Source organism: Volvox carteri, assembly GCF_000143455.1.
Source record: "Volvox carteri f. nagariensis unplaced genomic scaffold VOLCAscaffold_3, whole genome shotgun sequence".
NCBI lineage: Eukaryota > Viridiplantae > Chlorophyta > Chlorophyceae > Chlamydomonadales > Volvocaceae > Volvox > Volvox carteri.
Genome location: NW_003307546.1, coordinates 903280 through 922770, shown reverse-complemented (window position 1 = coordinate 922770; position 19491 = coordinate 903280). Strand labels below are relative to the sequence as shown.

The window sequence follows — 19491 nt, the reverse complement described above, 5'->3', positions numbered from 1 at the left end:
TCAATGCACCTCAGTCCCTGTATCAGCTGTAGTACACCCTCCGCCTTGCAAACGCCTGCATTTACAGGTAGGTTGGGGATGCGCGTGACTGTGGCAGGTACCTACATGTCTGAGCGACTACCTCCCTACCTGCCTCCCTACCTGCCCTACCTTCTTCCACCTCCACTATCCTTGCCTGCCTTTCAAACACGACCGCGAGTTTTCTGCCAAAAGCCTGTTCGGCATCGTAATCGTTTATCCTAACCTTCCCACATCCCAACGCTGCGTCGCTGTGCCAGAAGCGGCAAAAAGCTGCTGCTCCTCCCCGCATGGGCAAAGGTTCCTCTCCTCGATGCCCCCGGAAGGTACTTAGTGCTCCTTTGAGAGCCCAGATACAATGACCGATCCTTTGAACTATTACGACGGGCAGTTCCAGCACCGGCAGGCCACACTCAGGTCCTGCGCATGGACGTGTGGCGGCTGTACGTGTACAGCAATGTGGATGTGCTTTGGCTGCCTGTCCTGATGTAGGAAAGGGAAACCTGAGAACCGTAACGGGTGATGTGGAGGGTCTCCTTCCTAGTACCGTGACTTACCCTGACCCCCCAGCTCCACTGCCTCGTAAATTGGTGCCGTACAGGTGTTTCTTTACGACGAGCGTTCATGGCGGCGAGTGGCTTGGACAGAGGGAAATTGCCACGTGCCGAACCTGGAGGCCGGTGAGCTGTTTGTCGGGTTGGCTTGTACGGACTGCCCACCTAAGCACATGATTGTTGCGTGTTTCGGAGAGGAGTCACAGTCCAGTCCAAGTTGGGGCGCGTCCAGATGTTGAGGCGACGTGGTATCGTCATGCTCGCCGTATGAGGTGGTGGATGAGACCCATCCCCATCCACGTCCACGTCCACGTCCAGATCCACATCCAGGTCTACGTCCGCAGGGGGCCCCCCAGGTGCTCTTCTACCAGACCCACTACCGCTGCGACTGGCTCTGAGGCGCTGCGGCCACCCCCAACTGAGTGGAGCCGGGTGGGGCAGCGCCCCAGGGGCGGCGGTACCTGCGGTGAAGGTCTGCAGGGAACAGAGAGTGACCACGGGCTCCCCAGCAGCGCCTGCAGCAGGGCCGGTGGCGGCAGCCGCGGCGGGCGGGCGGGAGCTATCGCCGGCGGCGTCGGCCGCGCAGATGCTACAGCAGGTTGCGGCGAGTGCTGCAGAGCTTGTCGTACTGCGCTCCGCCAGTGGTGGGTTGGAGGTGTCGATACGAGGGGAGCAGTGGGATGGCGGACCGTATCCGCCACCAAGTGTTTACATCATTTCGAATACTGCTCAGGAGCGTTACTTTCCTGCGAGAAGATGGTGGCGGATTGGCGCCCCTACCTGCTGTTGTGGTCCCCACTGTTGTGGCGGTTGTAGGTTGGGTTTCCATTTTTACAGGTTGCAGCGAAATGTCCCGGCTGTACAGTCGCACTGCGCTCACTGGCTGCCAGCCAGCCACCCAGCCGGGCAGCTAGCGACTCGCCGACATTATTAGCGTCAACGGAGATGCAGACAGGTGACCCAAATATTGGCCGATAATACGCAATTTGCACCCTCGGGATTGGGCTCCGAAACTACCCCCCCTACTTCGCGCCGTCATCCCTCGCCTCCCTCGCCCGCACGGGATCCCGCAGCCACACACATCCAGCACATCGTGGCTTGTGTTGACATCCTGTACAGCCTGTACGACAGCTGCCAGGCGTCCCGCTCTCCGGCCCTTGGCGGAGCTCGGCCTTGGCGGAGCGCGGTGGAATCGGCCACGGGGAGTGAGTGCAAACGCCGCCGCCAAGTCCTCGCTGTGCCATCCTCCCGGTCAGATAGGGCGCAGGGTAAGGTAAAGGCCGGGGCAGCGGGATCGGCTGCTTCCTGGCTCCAGGGGCAGCGGGGCAGCAGTGCGGCCGCCAAGGAACCCCGGGCTGCACACGGCAGCGGGAAAGCGGCAACGGCCGGTAAAGGCGGCGGATGTGGAGCGCGCAGAGGAGGAGGAGGAGGAGGAGGAGGGCGCTCAAGGACGACGGCTGGGGCCGGCAGCAGCGGCAGCAGTCGCTTGTGCGGCTCGGCGCCATCACTGCGGAGCCCGCAGCTGCACGGCCCGGCAATGGTGACAGCGGCCTGCCTGCTGCTGTCATTGCTGCTGCAGCTGCTGGCGGGGCCGGCGGTGGCGGCGGCGGTGTGGCGGCGGCGGGCGGTGCTGGTGGCAGCGGCCGAGCGGGGGGCGACCGGCTCGGAGCGACTGCTACGGGAGCATTACGACTGGTGAGGAGGAGCGGCGGCGGCCTCCCTGGGCCGCTGGTCCTCTGTTGCGAACCTCCGTATTGAGCGGGAAAAGTATCAGAAAACAGGGCCCGGACTTAACGGCTGCCATGTGCGTTTCGGGTTCGTGACCTGTTTTGTGCGTTTACCTCTGGCTTTCCCGCTCGACATATACGGTTTCACGTCATGAATCTTTGGGTGCTCGTTCGCAATCATCTTGGGCCCATACTTCCGTACTGCCGTACTGGCAGGTTAATGACCGCCACTCCCGCAGGTGTGAAGTTGCACGCGGAGCTGTGTACGCTGCTGGGGACTGCGGCGCACGCGCTCCTCCGGCTGGCAGCTCTTGCCGCGCGGTGGGGCTGGCCCCGGTGCGGGACCGCAGTGGTGGGTCTGCTGGCTGCGGGCAGCGCCTTGGGAGGTGAGGACGGAGGGATTGGGTGGCATGGAAAGAAAAGTGGTGGTGCCAGGGAGAGGCGCCCTGATGAAATGCCCGGGCGGGTTGCAAGCGAAGTAGTATTTGTTGTTGTTTACAGAGTGGGAGGCCTTTGGACCACTTGAACACCTTGTCATTTCCACGATTTCTCATCACACAGCACCATCCAGGATTACCACACTGTACTACGCCATACGAACTGCAAGTCCAAGGCGGTTGATCCTGCCTTCTAGGATCCCTCCTCATCCAGTCACCCGAACATCCGTAGAGGCAGAGGGTTCGGCAGTCGCCACTAATCCTGCGTGCGAATCTCGGTCCATCAACTGTGACCTCAACTCCACACCTCAGCAGTAACCATAATCTCACGCTTCCGACAATGTCGAGGATCTCCCCAGGAATTGAACCTAGGACCTTAAACCACACAAGATAGTAATGTCACCAGACCAGACCAGCAAGCGAAGTAGCCCTCTCCCGTCCTCTTTCTGGACCTTTCCCATTCTTCTCGACATGTAGTTGCGGCCCCTGATGACCTTTTGCTTTTTGCACGTGGTTCCCACCTGGGACGACAACCTGGGGTACGCCGGAGAGCCTCCGAGCGGCGCTAACTCATACCTTCAACCATATCTCAGCGTTTGGAAGTTTGAGCTGCAGCAGGCTACTGCTGATTCGGACATCTGCTGGGTTCGCTTTCCCGACCCCCCACGCATGGGGCCGCACAGGCACCTACTATGGGAACTCCAGGCAGCACAGGCCCTCCATCTCCGTCGCTTCCCCCCACATGCAGGTGTGGGCGGCGGCCTGGCTGTGCTTCACGATCTGCTGCTGGCGGCCTCGGGCCCCCTGGCTCTGCAGGCGGCCCTCAGCGGCCTCCTCTTGCGCCGCCAACTGGCCTGGCTGGGAACTGCTTGGACGCTCATGCGCGGGAAGCATCACCGCAACAAACGTATCGGCCGCAATCGCAGCAGCAGCAGCAGTAAGACGGGCCGGCCACCGCCACCTCCACCACTTGTACCCTCACCCTCACCATCGCCGTTGCCAGGTCAGACGCTGCATGTGGCCCCATCGGCGCCTAAGTTGGTAAAGTCTCGTGCGGGAACAGCAGCAGAGGTAGCAGAGACAGAGACCGGAGGTTCCTCCTCCTCCCCTGCATGTTCAGCGGAGGTGGGAGCAGAGGCTGGGTGGAGGGGTGGAACGGTGACGGCGGCGGCAGCAGCGGTCGCGGGACGAAAGACCTCCCTAGCTTCCTCCCTGGCTGGGGGCCGGAAGCCACAGCAATCCAGCCACCACCCGCAGCAGCAGCGGCAGCAGCCCTCGGGCTCTGCCATGGAGGCGGCTCCCCCGCACCCCGCGGGGTCTGCAGCAGTTGGGCAGCAGGCGGCCTCCCTACTGGGGTTGCGGCTGCATGTGTGTGGTCGGGCAACTAGTGGTAATAATAGTACTGCTGGTGGTGCTGGTGGTGGTGGTGCTGGTGAACGGCACGCTCCAGCCCCGTGTCAGCAGCCGAGCCCACTGGTGCCCATCAGCCGCTTGGAGAGCTTGTTGGGACTGACAACCGACCCCGAGGTGAGAACGTATATGTGTGTATAGCGGCAGTAGTGAGGGGATGGAATATCACGTGCAGCATCGCAAGCAGGGGCTTAAGGCGGTAGGAGGCGGTGGTGGGCGACAAAGGGGGATGGCGTAGGAAGGGGGGGCACGGGGTGGCGGCCGTAGGGGGGGTACCGGACCGGAGTGCATAGGCGGGGGTTTGTGTGGAGGGGGGTTGTGGGCGGGGATGGGGGGAAATAGCGGCGAGATACTTCTTGGTGTGTCTCTGTGGGACTGGGAATGTGGAGCAGCAACTCCTGCGCACGCAGGTGTGTGGGGGAAGCAGGCTGGCCGCCCGGTGTTCGCCCGGTGTTCCGCTTGCCTTCCAAGTCTGTCATGTCACCAGTAAGATGTTGTGGCCGCTGAAGCAGCTGACCCGACAGGACCTCATGTCGGCCGGTGGGGCCTCTCCAGGGTGGAGGAGTGCGTTTACCTCAGTCCAACGGGGGCCTGTCCGAACACGTTTCATCCCACGACCTCCCCTTCCTCCCAGTGATGGTTTGATTTGGGCGCCGGCAAGCGACCCTTTGGTCCCCGTGCATCTGATTCCCCATCCCGGTGATGCTACCTCTCTGATCCCTCACCCCCACCTCCCCTCAGTCCGGTGACGAGGTGGTGGTGGAGCAGCTGATAGTGGGGGTGCTGCTGCTGGTGCCACTGCTGGCGCTGCTGCCCACCTCTGCAGCCTGGCACCTGCTGGCGCTGGCGGCGTGGGGGGCCACAGCTGCGCTGCGGGGAGGTCTGGCACTGGCGGCATGGACGCTACGGGACAACGTGCTGCTGACGCTGATATGGAGGGGGCTGCGGCCCCTGGACTTTGCAGGTGAGTTCGTATCGCTCTCCGTACATGGGTTGATTCGCGCGCTTTTGGATGGCTTGATGGGTGTGTGTGGTGACTGCTGAATGAGGGGACACGGGGCCGCCACAGGGAAGGGTGGGGTAACGAGTCAGCTGCTCTTGCGTTGGCCCCATAGGATTTTCCTGAGTGGCGGCATGAACCATCAGCGATGGTGGTGGTTCCCCATCAGCGATGATGGTGATCGGTACTGCTCGGTAGGGTCGGCTTCGGCCTATAGAGTGTGGGGCGCGGTCGTACACCGATGTTCCATTCCTTAGTATCCGCCGTAACTCAGGTGTTTCATCATCCCCACCATTATGTACATCACGGTGGTCCTGTCATCATGGCTGAGTGTTTCGGCTTTGAGGGGTACACTCAATGGGGCGATGGTCATGGTGGCTGCAGGACCGGACGTCATGGTGCGCTGCCTACTGGGAAAGGAACCGGTGGAGGCGGGAGGCCAGGATGTAGGGCCGCCGAACCAAGGGGGCGGCGGCACGGCCGTGGGTGGGGCCAGGGCCACTGGCGGCTTGCCTCGGCCCGAAGCACGTTGGGCTTCCCCGGGTGGAGCCAGCAACTGTTTAGTGTTCGTGGTGGAGCCTCTGCCGCTGAGCTGGAGAAACGTGGGTTTGGCATGGGTGGGGAGGGGGCTGCGGGGTGGCTGGGGCTCGGAGGAGTTGCCGGGGAACCGGAAGCAGCATATCAGGATGAAGACGTTTGGGGCTAGGACCTTTTTGGGGTTGAGGTTTTGGGATTTGGGGATTTGGTGAGGGGCCGTTACTCACGTGGTGCATGGATTACCGGGCTTGAAAGGATATTGGGCACAAAAAATATTGTGCTCGGAGGGTAGGCGAATGTACAAGGCTGGTATACATTGGTATATGCAAGCCCATGAAATGCGGACATGTACAAAGATGCGTTGCTGGTTCGAGAGCGGAGGTGCGCGCTAGGTGGGCGTGCTTGAGAACCTCTGGAACCTTGGCGCATCAAAGGCTTGCAGCTTTCATAGTTTAAAAGTGTCGGTTTTGCCTTCCTGCATTTTCTGTAAACTGTATGTATCATAGAGGTCCGGAGGTTGATGCCGTGATTATACGGAATCAGAAGCAAGTCCATACACGGATGCCTATTATGTCAAACGACGTACCGCCGTTTACACTTTGTTATGTGTTATAAGATAATTGAATACACAGAAGGACACAATTTTTTGTTAGTTGTTAAACGTAGGCCTATCAGGTTTCTTCGTGGCAGTTCGTTTCGATCCCGCGTTCAATGCCCGCGGGTGTTGAGTATAAAGGGTACAGCAGCACCCAAGCACCTAGAGAGAATGAGTGCGACTCGCTGCCGTGTGCCGCTCTGGGGTGGGTTGCCCTGCAGACGCCGAATGGGGCTCGAAGGCCTCCGGCAACCCTGCAAAAACGTTCTTGCTGATGCGAACTCTTTGCATCATATGAGGATTATGCTTGCCTTCGCAGAAACGGAGACGTCCTCCTCAGTAAAACGTCTTTGACCCTTGAGCACGACTGTGGCGGCACAAGCTCCCTGGTGGACTTCCCAGGGGCATCTGTCAGCGCTACGTGCATCGGGTAAGCCTGTTTTAGATGTAGAGATAGAGCTTCCGTTTGAATTCCATGCATGACCTGACACCCCCGCCTGAGGCGCGCCTGCTTCCTGCATAAATTGTGACTTGATGGCCTGTGAGCTTCCGCTTTTCGATTTGCGGCATATCAGCTGTCACTGTCGTGTCAAGCCGTTCGTGCAACCGTCTGCCTTGCGCATTTCTTTACCTTGTTGTGTTTGTAACCTCGCCTTACACAGGTCGCGCATTTCTGCATCATTTCTTGGAGAGCCGGCTACACCGAATGGCGCTGGTGACTGTGCCATTTCCTATAGCCCTGTCAGCAATGTGCCCGCCGGCAAAGGCTATTCCTACGGACAAGCAAGCTTAGGGTTGCGCGCCGAAAATTCTTCTGAAAGCAGCGGTCTAGCGCGGCGTTCGTGTAGCTTCGGAAACGAAGATTCGACTGATTGTATAGGCCATGGCACTCATATGCCGGCGTCACGACACAATCGCTTTCTTAGCGCCGTTGCTTACGGTCTTCCTGGCTCGGCATCGGCTCCGTCGGGGTCGACGGTTAGTGGCCCGTTAGCCCCAAACTTGCCGACGTCAGGGTCGACGAGTATCGACTGTTTAGTGGCACGACTGGAGCATGAACTGAGGTGCCAATGCGAAGAAAACAAGTGGCTTCGGCAGCAAGTGCAGGAGCGGGACGAAGAACTTTCTTCAGTGCGGGCGGAGCTCCGTCGCGTGCAAGCTGCCCAAGCACAGGCGCGCACGCTTCCCACTGTGCTCCAAGGCGAGGAACCGATGGATTGGTTTGCCCAGCTGCAGCGTGCGCGCGAAAATTTTACCGCGCAGAATCCATATCCATCGTTTGGACGGCTTAGCTTAGGCGGCGTTGGCAACCGAGGGGACGGCACGGCAACCGCGGCGACGGGTTTCGCCGCTCTGCCACGACCCGCTGCGCCAGCTGCTGGGGGCTTGGACTCAAAGGATCCCGCGCTGCTGCGAATTGACACACCGCCGCACGCCCATGGAGGGCTGCCATTCACGCGCACCTTATCCGATGAATTGCAGGCGCTGCCTGCTTTTGTCGACAGCAATGCAGCAATTGCGCTGCAACCTTGCAACAGCTCTGTTTCCCCTGATGAGTTGCCTGTCGCCGGGGCTATAAGAGCATCCGGTCTGCCTTCTTCGGGTGGAGCGGCGGTAGAGGACAGCCCCCCTGGGCTTCATCCGCTGCTACTAGCCGAGCGCCGCCGAACGGATCGGGCGCACGTAGCACTGCTTTTCAGCAGTCGCCAGGCAGCCCGACTTTCGCAGCAGCTTGAGGAGGTGCAGGTCCATGCTGCGGCGCTGCACGAGGAGCTGCGTGACTGGCGCAGAGCCTGTCTGGACAACCACAAGGAGCTAGTCAATCTGCGCAGGATAACCGCAGGCGCTCCAATATTGTTGGAGTAGGCAAACCCATAGTTTCCGTCTGGGTTGCGTGAGAGGGCTTTCATATGAGACATGCAGCCAGCCAATGTCTAGTGTACGCTCTTCGAGATATTTTTTCTGAAGCTAGCCAAGCTGTTGAGGTCAGCCAGTTGGCTCAAGTGGTATGGGTATTAATTGGAGCTAGCTTCAGCCCTCACACTGGATGGAGAGGTGTTGGGTTGTCCATCTGGATTCGTTCGGCCGTGAAAAGTTTCAAGAGTACATCTTGACGGTCTTGAAATCAGTCCCGGGTGATGGGCAGGCACATGGATAAGTTCATCTGCTGTTGGCGCGTCTGCTCTTCCGCACATCCGTGGTTATGTGATAGGTACCGCAGCCGGTACCCGGTCGAGCGCTAGGTGTGTTGTGCCCCCACCTAGGGCCGTGCATTCTAGGATGTCCGTTAGGCCCGTCCTGGCGTGCAATAAGCGCATGGTATGTATAGCGTAAGGCAGGTGGCGCAACGTGGCAATAGAGAGCAGGTGGTGCTCTGGTCATTGGCGGGGCGAACGGGGGCTCTGACGCGGTTCAGAATGGCTCTACGTGTATGCACGGCGGCTCCTCGCCGGCTCCAGCCGGTTCACGGGACGAAGGCTCCGAAGGAATGAGCAAATAGGCAATAGGCGCGTCTCTTGGAGTCGCGTTGCCGCCCACAGTTGCGATGCATCGGACCCCGTGTGGTCCAACTGTATCCGGCGTCCAAACCGCGTTCCCAGCGCGCGCCGCATTAGGCTGACGCCGGGCAGCGGTAAGCACCGCCATTTGTTAAGGTTCGCTTTAGTGTTGTGGCCAAGGGATGGCCGCCTTGGACTGCGCTGTTGAATCCTCTACAAGAAACTTCACTCGTTGTGACTCTGGCCACGTTGGTTCATTAGGTGGATCAATGACCCTCGAGCGGCGTCGCGATTCATTTTTAAGGTTAGCGTTTGCCTGAAACGAGTTTGTGGGCGCTATCCAGTGTGTCGGTTTGTGAGGATGCGTGTCAGTTGCCTGGCATGCCGCCTTGAGAGGGTTTGTAGGTTGTTCGGAATGTATTGTTGCTGGACACGTTTCCAGGACTGACGTGAGGACCGGCAGGAACCAGTGGGCAGGGAGGTCAGCTTGTCATGTATTCCAATATAGGACGGAGCTTTACACAGGTGTGGTCATTATTTACTGCATCTTGACGAGGGTTGCGGTGAGATAACAACCAATATCCGAGCCGGCAAAATAGGATAGAATGTTTTTACTCGCGTCCTAATAATAAGCATTGAAAGGCGCACAGCAGCCGAATGTAGCACGAGGCGCCCCTCCATTCGTGGAGCCCCTTGCAGGGACCGGCTCGTTCTCAAATCTGAGGAATTCTGAGCTGATTATGCTGTGTATATGTTTGGTTTACAGGGAATTGTGGTACAATTGCCGCTTTTGAAGCCTTGTATGTGTCAGAGCCTTGAGGTCTGTACCGCGCTGACCATCTGGCTCTCAACAGTACAGGCGAGACATGCACTTTCATACCTACGCAGCGCGTTATCTTGCCTACCTGACGAGTCTAGTGGGACGAGCGTAGTGGGAACGATCTAGAGAAGTAGCAAGTTGGACGATCTAAAGTACGCCAAGCGATCCCTTCATATCTCATGCGCCCCAACTAAAGCATCAAAGCCACATATGCATCTGTCCGTGGTCAGGACAGTCAGGCGCGTCAGCACGTGTAAGCGAAAAGGGCAAATCCGTTGTCAACCAAAGATCGTGATGCCACATCCATCGTCCATGTCGCCACAGACGTAAATCCAGGCTGCTGGGGTTTTAGAGGCCGGCAGTATGCGTCCCCTCAGGTCCCACATGCTCAACAGTACACCAACCCAAAAGGCAACTTGCTACTCATTCTCTCATAATGTACCAGAGAGGACCCAGGGAGCGTCGGATGGGAGGTGGCAGACGGACATAACAGTGTTGTGCGCACAGCACGGCTCTAACCCCTTTTCATGCCAGCCTTGTCGCAGCTACCTCAGGCACAGCTAGCCCTGATAGGGCGTGCACCGCGCCGGATTATTGTTTTTTGCGCTGTTAACAAAGTAGTATGCAGAATCGCATCGATCTCCAACAAGTCCTGCAGCCGTCCCCCAACTGTCCAAACCAACACCCAACCAGGTCAGCAAGCGTAATCGCATTTCCACTGTCGCTAAGCTGGCGCGCAAATAAATCCCGGCAAAATTAATACAACAAGTGTGTCCACACCAGACGGTAACGCTTCCAACCAGCCCGTCCTCACTCGCAGTGCTTACCTCACCCCCGCCCAAGCACCTTCACCCTTCCACCAGTCCCGGAACCTCTCCACCTCCCCCACCCGTGCCACCGCCACCAGCAGTACCTGCCCGCGCTCCCCGCCGCGGCTCTGGCTTGGGGACATGCACCACACCCGGGAAGAGCGCCAGCGCATACTGGTGCGTCCCTACATGAACCACCATGTCCTTGGAGCTGCGGATAGCGCCGTGTACACTGCTGGTGCGGTCCGCGGTGTCAGGCCAGTGCGCAAACCGGTGGTCGCGAGCAAACTTGACAATGTCTACCACGCGCATACCCGACGCCCCCGCGTGGCATAACACCTTGAACACAATGCGCATGTTACGAGACTTGAGCTTAGAAAGCGCTTCCAGCACACGCTGTCGCTCGGCGCCCGCCTGCACGGCCGCCTGCGAGAGGGCAAGGTAGGGCGAGTCCGGCAGTGGAGCATTAGCCCAAGACCTAAGATCCGAAGAGCAAGCAGAATAACATGAGCGTGGTCCAATTAGGGCCATGCAGCAGCAGACACCGCAATAGGAACCACCACGGCAGGCCTGCCGCCCGCGTGCCCAGCTTCAAGCATGCAAAGAAGAGTCCAGGCGAAGAGCCGCAGGGGGGTTAGATTGGAAGGATGCGGCGAGAACGGTTAGTACAGTACGGATATGTTGTGGAAGGGAACGTTCGTACAGCGGTAATTACAACACAATCAAGGAATTTGGACCCGTGGGGAGGACTGACAGTAACCGTGACTTTGCGAGAGCATGCTTACCGTTGCGGATATCCCTTGTTCAACCTTGTCGCCTAAATAAGATATGCAAGGCAACGCAATCGTGTAGACCAATTGTGTAATGTGAACCCATGTGAAGCCGTAACTCTCCCGCCCTCGCTCGGCTACGCCCGGTTAAGGGCCACAGTTTAAGTAAAGTACGTAGCAGGGCACGCATATCCGTGAGAACTCCCTCCAAACGCGCAGCCCTCACCTCCACGCACTCCCGGCACTGCTGGCTGTCCTCCTCCGGCGTCAGCTCCTCGTCGCCACCTGCCCCGCTGCCAGCCGCTCCTTCAACCGCCACATTGGGCCCCACGTCCAGCCCAGGTCCGCCCGTCTGCAAAACACCGGTCGGCTGCTGCTGCTGCTGCTGCTGCTGCAGGGCCACCACCCCGGCCAGCGCGGACCCTGTCCCCGCCGACTCCAGCGCTGACTGCAAAAACAGCCCTGGCAGTGGGAACGGCACCGGCGCGCCAGCGACCGCTGCGAAGGCGCCGCCGCTGCCGCCAGTCTGCGTCCCCACCACAGCCGGCTGCACTGCCGCCGCTGCCCCTGCAGGCGACGAGCTCGCCGAGCCACCCCCACCTCCACCTGCAGCAGCAGCAGCTCTGCTAACAGTCGGCGGCCGCGGTACCGGCTTCATGTCAGGCCGCATGGCCTGCAGCACGTACTTGTTGCTGCCGACGTGAATCACGTGAGGGCCAAGGCTTGGCCGGTTGATGGCATGCCGCAGCTGGCGGTGCATGTCGGCCTGGGCCTTGTTGGGCGGCCAGTAGATGTACCGCAGCTCCACAGCGCGCTTGGCGAGCTCCGGTATGCTCAGACCCTCCGTGACGTGGCACAAGACCTAATAGGGTTGGGCCCCAGCGGACGTGTGGTGTTGCGGTTGCGAGGACGGAAGCAAGGGAAGAAGAACGCTGCGCACGCGCACGGTCATGGGCGCGAGGCAGCGTGTAAGGTGGAAGGTGCGGGCGGAGGCCCCGAGACTGTCAATCAACAACAACATGCTGAACTGGACTGACTTGGTGACCGCGAATCAGGTGAGAGGAAGCCCAACCCTTGCGAACCCCAGCGGAACCCAGCCCCGCAGCATTTTTTGCAGCTGCGCTCCTGCGTTAGTGGCCATCGTGAGGGGGTGGCAGCGCAGCCCCGCCAGCGCCTAGGTTGACAGAGCTGCACCCCGCAGCCCAACGGAAAGACCAACACACCTTCACTGCCAGCGTGCCCCACTCGCTAGAGGCGGCCGCGGCAAAGGCCTTCTCCAGCATCTCAAGGTCTCCGGAGCCACACGACTGGAAGCCAGCCTGCGCGGAGCGGGACCAGCGGGGCAGAGCGTGAGGTGACCTTCCGCACCGGGCGGCAAATGAGCAGTTGACCTGCTTAAGGTGCGGGAAGTGGGATGTAGACGTGCAGCTAGACGTGCTGCATCTGGACACCTCAAAGGCGGGAAAGAGTGCCGCGCTGCTGCATACGCAGCTGCCCACTGCGCCCGGGTGGCGCTGGGGATGGCATCGATTGGAAGGAGGAGGATGTCTATCTGCCGGAAGCCCCAGACTCGGCCCATTCCCCATCTCGTTGTATTACCCGACATTGAAGCCGCTGTTGCTTGTCATCTGCGGGGCACGGAAACTGCTGGTGCATGTCCGGCTGGAAGCTGGGGGCCCCAGGAACCGGGCGCACCGGCGCCGCCTCAGTCCCCGCCTCCGCCGCCGGAACTCCTGGAGCAGCTCTTGGTGCGACCACTGGCCCTGGAGCCGACGACTGCTTTGGCTGCACCGCAGCGGTGGTAGATGGTGCAGGTGGGCCTTGAGCTGCGGATGCAAGGCCCGCCACTGATGGTGCCGGTGCCGGCGGTGCAGGGCCCTGATGGCCATCGAGCTGGGCGGCAACCTCGGCCGCAATAACGGCAGCCTGCTGCCGCAACGTGTCGTCGGTGTTTGCAGCAGCAGTGGTCTTGCTGCCTTGGCGCTTGCGCTGGCCGGCGGGTTGTTGTTTCTGGGTTGAAAGGAGCGCGCGCTGCAGCATGTCTAAGCTAACACCAGCCTGCAGGAATGCGTGCGTCACAATATCGCCAAAGCATGTGCATCAGCTTTCGGTTGCCTCCAAAAGGGCCCTGGCTCCAACGGAAATGGAGAGCTATAGCAGGCTCCTATTTAGTCGGCGCGTTAGATTGAGTTCTCAAAAAGGTGGAAACCGGACCTCAATACTTCCTTAAACCTGCCGTTTATAGCAACACACATGCTTTATCGCATGTCAAGACAGCCACTGCCCCAATCGTCTTCTGTGCAGCAGCTCGTACAGAAAACGAGAGGAGCAGTGCTGCCTAGGCAATGACGGCCAGTTAGCATCGCTACGAATTTCTTCTCTCCCCCTTTTCCTTCTTCGTTCACCACCCGTCCGTTGCCGGGTGTGACCTGACCTGACCTGACTTGATCTGATCTGGCCTGGTGGCGAAGTGGAAGTAGAGGGAAACCCCTCCCCGCCTGGAGTGAGTGAGCCTGGTCAAGTTCAGATTCCGGATTTCTTCTCTTCCCTCACCTTCCCCTCCCCACGCCCCAGACAACCACACAACCACAACCACACACACGGACAACCCTAGATCCAGGGAGCCCCCTGGCCCGGCCCCCACCTGTCCTGCCAGCGACTGCAGCGTGGCCCCGTCATCCTCGCTGTTGCGCAGCTTCCTGTGCAGGTTGAGGTAGGAGCGCAGCTTGGCACCCAGCGGCTCCAGCAGCGTGGCGGTGGCGGCGCTGGCCGACTCCATGAGCTCGTCATCGCTGCTGTGCACCTCCCCAGAGGCGGCAGCGGCGGTCGATGTTACAGGCGCTGCTGCAGCGGGGGCAGCCGGACGCAAGGGCGGCGACAGGGGGGTTCAGACGTCGGGCGGAGGGGAGCTCACGGAAGGGCGCCTTCCCCGCCCGTTCCATTGTGTTCATCCGCCACTGCCAGTGCAAACCACCGTGCCCCACCTGCACATCCTTTTTCCCCTCATTGGGGCCCTCTGGGACTGCGCCGACTAGGACATTCGATCTGGCGAGCAGAGCCGTCCGCGGCAGCAGATCCTTTCTAAAATGACCAACAAACAACCCGATCCTCATTTTCCCCCCCCCCACATCCCAAACACACACGGGGTTCCATGGCGGTCTCATGGGTCAACGTCTTGTCTGCGGACACCCAAGCGCTACCCCGAGGACCCCAAAGCTCTTAACAAGCTGACTCTTTGGGTAACCCGGCTCTCGTCATCCTGAGTAACATATGCCCACATCGCTACCGAAAGGACAATAGACGAGGCCAAGATCATCCCAAGAAACATCCCTTTCTTTAGCTCCCCGCTTCCCTAACCCTCCCTCCCTCCCACCCTCCATCTCTCACCGGCGTCCGCCGCCGCCACCTCCTCCGCGAGCTTCTTCACCGCCGCCACCATTTTCGACAGGTCGCTGAGACTCTTGGCCGTCCGCCGTTCCAAGAACACCCGCAAAGGTTGCAACACGGCGTCAGAAACCGCCGGGACCTCTTCCGCACCGGACCCACCCAAGGACGCCGCCGCGGCAGGCGCCGCCTCCACTAGCGCCTCCGCCAGCAAACGCACTTTGGAGTCGCACATGTGTGCGGGTGCGTCCGGTGCTTCACCCGACGAAGCAGCTCTGTGCAGGAACAGCGCCACCTGAGTCAGTGGAGCGTCCAGGAGCTTCAACAGGGCGGCCCAATCGGCCGGTGGTGCAGGCTGCGGGGCGGGGAAGGGGGCGTGAGATTTCGGGAGAACAATGGGAAGGATGGAGGGGCCATGGAGCCCGCAAGCTGTCGAGGGACTATTCGGCGGGCAGGGCGTGAAAACATGAGTGACAGGACGACAAGGACGAGGCCGACGGGTGATGGAAGGAAGACAGCTAAAAGTTCCCTTTGTCTTCCCCTCCTTCCCTCTCCCCTTTCAGTCCCCCCGCAGGGGAGGGGCCGCAGCAGATGTGCAGTTGCAGAACACAGATACAAGAGCACAAGCTCTCCAAAAGCCAAGTCCCTTTTCCCTCACCCTTCCCGCTCACCGCTGCCGCAAGCTTTTTCCGGCACTCGTCTATGAGCGGGTCTAGGGATGTCGGGTTGGGCGCAGGGCGGCGGCCCGTAATCTTGGGGAGGACGATGGCTCCGGAACCAGCTCGCACAGCCGCAACGGGTGAGGCGGCTTCCGCTGCCGCCGACCCCTCCGCAGGCGGCTGCGATGACCCGGCTGCATAGGGAACGGTGGGCCGAGGACCCGGATCATCGGCAATCATCCGGATCATTCACCGAACTGGAGTAGCGGTAAAGCTAGCTGTCCCGGCTTGCTACAGGGGGCCGCCGCGGCTGGAGGCAACACCGCCCTAGACTAGAAAAGAAAGAAACCCTGAGTCAAGCGGCCAACAGCACAAACGCACCATCAAGGTGGCCATCCGTATTGATGGCAGCGGACGGACTATTGACTAACACTCATGTCGACCGAGTGGCAGCCAGCAGGAACCAGCAGAGGGACACAGGGTGCTCAGACATGGCGGTAAGCAAAGTGGAACAAAGGCGCCGGGCCGGCAAAACTATCTGCCCCGCGAGAAGAGCCGGAGAGCTGCCCAGCGGCGGTACCCACCTGCCGCCCAATCTGCTGCTGCTGCAGCCTCCGCTGCCGGCAATAGCGACGCCCCAGGTGCACCAGACGTTGCGGCCGTCGCGCCTGCGGATTTGCCCAAGGACGCAGCCAGCGCTGCCAAGGAGCCCTTTGGGGCGGCAGGAGCCGCTGCTGTAGCAGCAGCAGCAGTAGCAGCAGCAGCAGTAGCTGGTCGGGGTGACCTCGGCCCTGCTGCAACCACCTCCGGCTGCGGCTGTGGAGGCAACCAAGGAAAACCCGCCTTTTGGTAAAAATCCCCAACTTGGCCCCAACACGCAACCGGCAAAAGAAGCAAGATGGTTCACATCAGATACAAACTCCTCCGGACTCCGCTGCGGAGAGGAGAGGAGAGGAGGGTGCCGTGTGGGAGCAACGTTATGTAATGCATACGTTGCTTGCTGCAATGCTTTAGTAGATGGCTTTGAGGTTCTGTGTTTCGCAAAAAATCAGGATTACTGTTGTACTGCACGGGACTCTGTAGTACTGTGTAGTACAGCAAGTGTACTATTTTTTTCTCGACCTGACACAAACCATTGAGCTCTCCGCGCTGTTCACCCGCCGTGGAGACATAGGGGCAGCCGAAGAGGTCGTGAATCCAAGGCTATGGGGTTTTGGCTCTGGTTGGATCTGGCACAGTTTTAAGGAGCTCACACTCTTTTCTCGGCTCCCTCGGGGATCTGCCCCTAGTTCGCAGCTGCACACCCAGCCGGCCGGCCCTCGCTAAGCCACTCACCTGCTTTCGCTTCTTGCCGACAGCAGGCTGCGGCTGCTCGCCATCTGCCCTCCGCTTGCCGCTGCCGCCGCCGCGAACCGGTGTACTCGCACCGCCGCCGCCGCCACCGCCCTGGACCGCAACGTCCGCTGCTGCCGCTGCTGTCGCCGTCGCCCCAGCAGACGCGGCCGCTGCGCCGCCGGGCTGTGCCGCCTGTGAGGACTGCTGCGGCTTGCCCTTGGCAGGCTGGGTGCCAGCCTGTGGCCGCGGTCGCGGCGCCCGCTTTTGGCCCTGCTGCTGTTGCTGCTGCCGCTGCTGCTCCTCCTCGGCTTCAGGGTCTCGCTCCAGTTCCACAGGCCCCTGGCAACAACGACGGCGGAATGGGCGACCTGACCAGGACCTCACGGGGGCGGGGTACCTCGCTGCGTGCGCTTCCGGGTGAAGGCGAGGATGCCGAGGAACAGCCGCGACGGGAAGCTTTCCCCTACAGTGCGTCTCCCTCCCACCGAAACCCTCTTCCGGATCCCGGGGGCCCGCACCAACCCATGTGCGTACATCTGTATCTATATATATATATATATATATATACACATATATATACATATATATACATATATACATATATATATACATATATATACATATATATACATATATATACATATACATATATATACATATATATGTATGTATATATGTATATATATGTATATATGTATATATATATATGTATATATATGTATATATGTATATATATGTATATATATGTGTATATATATATGTGTGTGTGCATGCACGGATAAACTCTGGACATCCCTGGCCTTCCCCACGTCAAAGTCGACCGCAACCACACCACGCGGGTGGTGCCACCACCTGTGATTGGGAGGCCGTTGAGGGCAGTGGCTGTGCGCCCTACGGGAACACAAAGCCCGGCTCCCGTCGCCGCTGAGAAGAGCGTCTCAGCCTAAGTCCAGGAACCCGTCCCCGCGTACCCGGCAATCGGCCACTCCTCGTCACTCACCTGGTTGATGTAGAAGCCCCCATACTTGGCCTTGACCCAGCGGGATTTCTCGTACCGGATCTCCTCATCGTCGTCAATGAAGTCCACTTCATAGGCCTCAAACGCCCGCCGCCGCTGCTTCGGCTTCTTAGCGCCCGCGCCGGCGCCATCCGAGGCGCCCCCGCCACCACCGCCTGTGGTACCACCACCAGCCGATGCTGGGGCGGCAGCTCCGTCCGCAGCCGTTGTCGTACCCCCGCCGGCGCCTGCGCCGCCTGGTCCACCTCCTTTCGTTCCGGCTTCCGCCTGCTCTCCAGGTGCCGGTCCGGGGCCCTCCTCGTCCTCGGGGTCGTCGCTCTCACTGCTGGACTCCCCCGGGCCCTGAGAGGACCCCAGTGGTGGAGAAATGGGCCCAACAAGGGGAAGGTGAGAGGAAGTGATAGCATTGCGGTGGGTGGAAGGTGGCACACAGAGGCAGCACAGATCGCGCGGCATACATCAGCTTTCCAGCAGGAAGTCCTGGAGAGTGCTGGAAGCTGTAACAGGACACAACCAGGGCCAGATCGAGACTCGACGGTCCGTCCCGGTTAGCTAAGCAGGATATGGGGGTGGAGGGTGGGCCCGAGGAGGGCAGTGCTTACCGACTCATCTGACCCGGATTCTTCAGCCTCCTCTTCATCAGATTCTCCCTCCTCACCCTCGTCCTCGTCATCATCCTCTCCGTATGCGGACTGTAGGGAACGGGGCAGGGTCACTTTGTGTTGGAATAGTCAGGGTTGGTTGATTCGGCGCGCCGTCGAATGCTTTATGGCTTTGAAATAGCTGTGGGGGCGGCATTCTCCCCCGCACGCTCAGGTAGTGGAAGGGAGGTGTCAGGCAACAACCCACCTGCTTTGGCGGTGTAAGCAAGGGTATAATGGCCGCCGACGCCCACACGCCGGGTCCCCTGCACACCGATGTCCCTTCTTACCGCGTATATGCGTTCCAGCCGTTCCACCACGCTGCCGAGCATGGCCCGGCCCCCGGCCCCCGGGCTAACACCTGCCTACTGGAGCACACATAGCCGAGGGGAGGGGAACACTGTTCATTAATGTTGGAGGAGCAACAACAGAGACATGGGCCTCGCGTTGTGGCTGGGAGCAGCAAAGGAGGCGAAAAGGAGGCCCGGGTTGCCGGGATAAGGGCATCCGTCTTACCCGCGGTAGACCTGGCAGGTTCGGCAGGCCTTCTGGAGCACCACCAGGTTTAGTAGCAGCCGCTGCAGCTTTACGTGCTTTAAGTTGTTTGATATCGATGCCGTTTTGCTTAAGAAGCTGCGGTTGCACGGTTGGGCGGAAGCACGGGGTGGGCCGGGACAAGGTTGGCGTGGACCAGTTTCGCAGGATTTGACGCAGCGACAATGTATACCCCATAGACGCAGGCATACCTCTTTGTAATCCACTATGTAGTTGTCAGAGACGCTAGCCTTCAGACGCCGGCCGGGCAAGGTAGACGGGCCCTGATGATACTCCACCGGGGCTTGTTGCGGAGCGGACGCCTGGCCAGAAGATGCTGAATGAAGGGCAGAGACGCTAGCTTCCTGAGATGCCACCGGAATAGGTACAATACGTTTGCGCTTTGCGGGCTGTTGAGAGGACATTTTGGAAAGAGAGCGGGAAGAGCGGTCTGCAAAAACTGCTATCTATGTATTCATTTTATTCGTGTTTAAGTTAGTCATACGTGATCTTTGTCGCGTCTTGCTGCCGTGTGTGAAGCGTGGGTGGTACGGGGGATTGTCTCCAGTACAGGTTATTGGATGGGCGCAGCGCTGTTAACTGGCAACGCACAAAATTGTCTATAGTTGCCGACTCCTGAATATGCATAATGCATTGTTTGGTTCCTTCCCTTGCCAAGTGGTTTTTGAAAGACCGAAGAGAACTTCCGGAAACGCGACGAGTGGGCCATATGGAAGCTCACTCC

At 59.7% G+C, this 19491-nt stretch overlaps 2 protein-coding genes across 2 annotated transcripts; one reads left to right on the top strand and one right to left on the bottom strand.

The window, feature by feature from the left end:
• Positions 1-376: 376 nt before the first annotated feature.
• VOLCADRAFT_86618 (uncharacterized protein) lies at positions 377-7071 on the top strand (the record flags this gene model as incomplete). The annotated part of the gene is made up of 11 exons (XM_002946507.1): positions 377-461; positions 620-698; positions 891-1216; positions 1646-1777; positions 1829-1845; positions 2152-2267; positions 2516-2685; positions 3485-3739; positions 3857-4263; positions 4888-5110; positions 6941-7071. The coding sequence occupies 11 exons, from the start codon at positions 377-379 to the stop codon at positions 7069-7071; spliced, it is 1941 nt and encodes a 646-aa protein (XP_002946553.1).
• A 3373-nt stretch (positions 7072-10444) lies between these two features.
• On the bottom strand, positions 10445-19171 carry VOLCADRAFT_86617 (uncharacterized protein; the record flags this gene model as incomplete). The annotated part of the gene is made up of 16 exons (XM_002946343.1): positions 10445-10831; positions 11402-11527; positions 11657-12037; positions 12399-12494; positions 12871-13233; positions 13820-14019; positions 14563-14914; positions 15231-15412; positions 15803-15886; positions 16023-16152; positions 16554-16892; positions 17554-17913; positions 18174-18263; positions 18503-18577; positions 18729-18845; positions 18959-19171. The coding sequence occupies 16 exons, from the start codon at positions 19169-19171 to the stop codon at positions 10445-10447; spliced, it is 3495 nt and encodes a 1164-aa protein (XP_002946389.1).
• Positions 19172-19491: the final 320 nt, after the last annotated feature.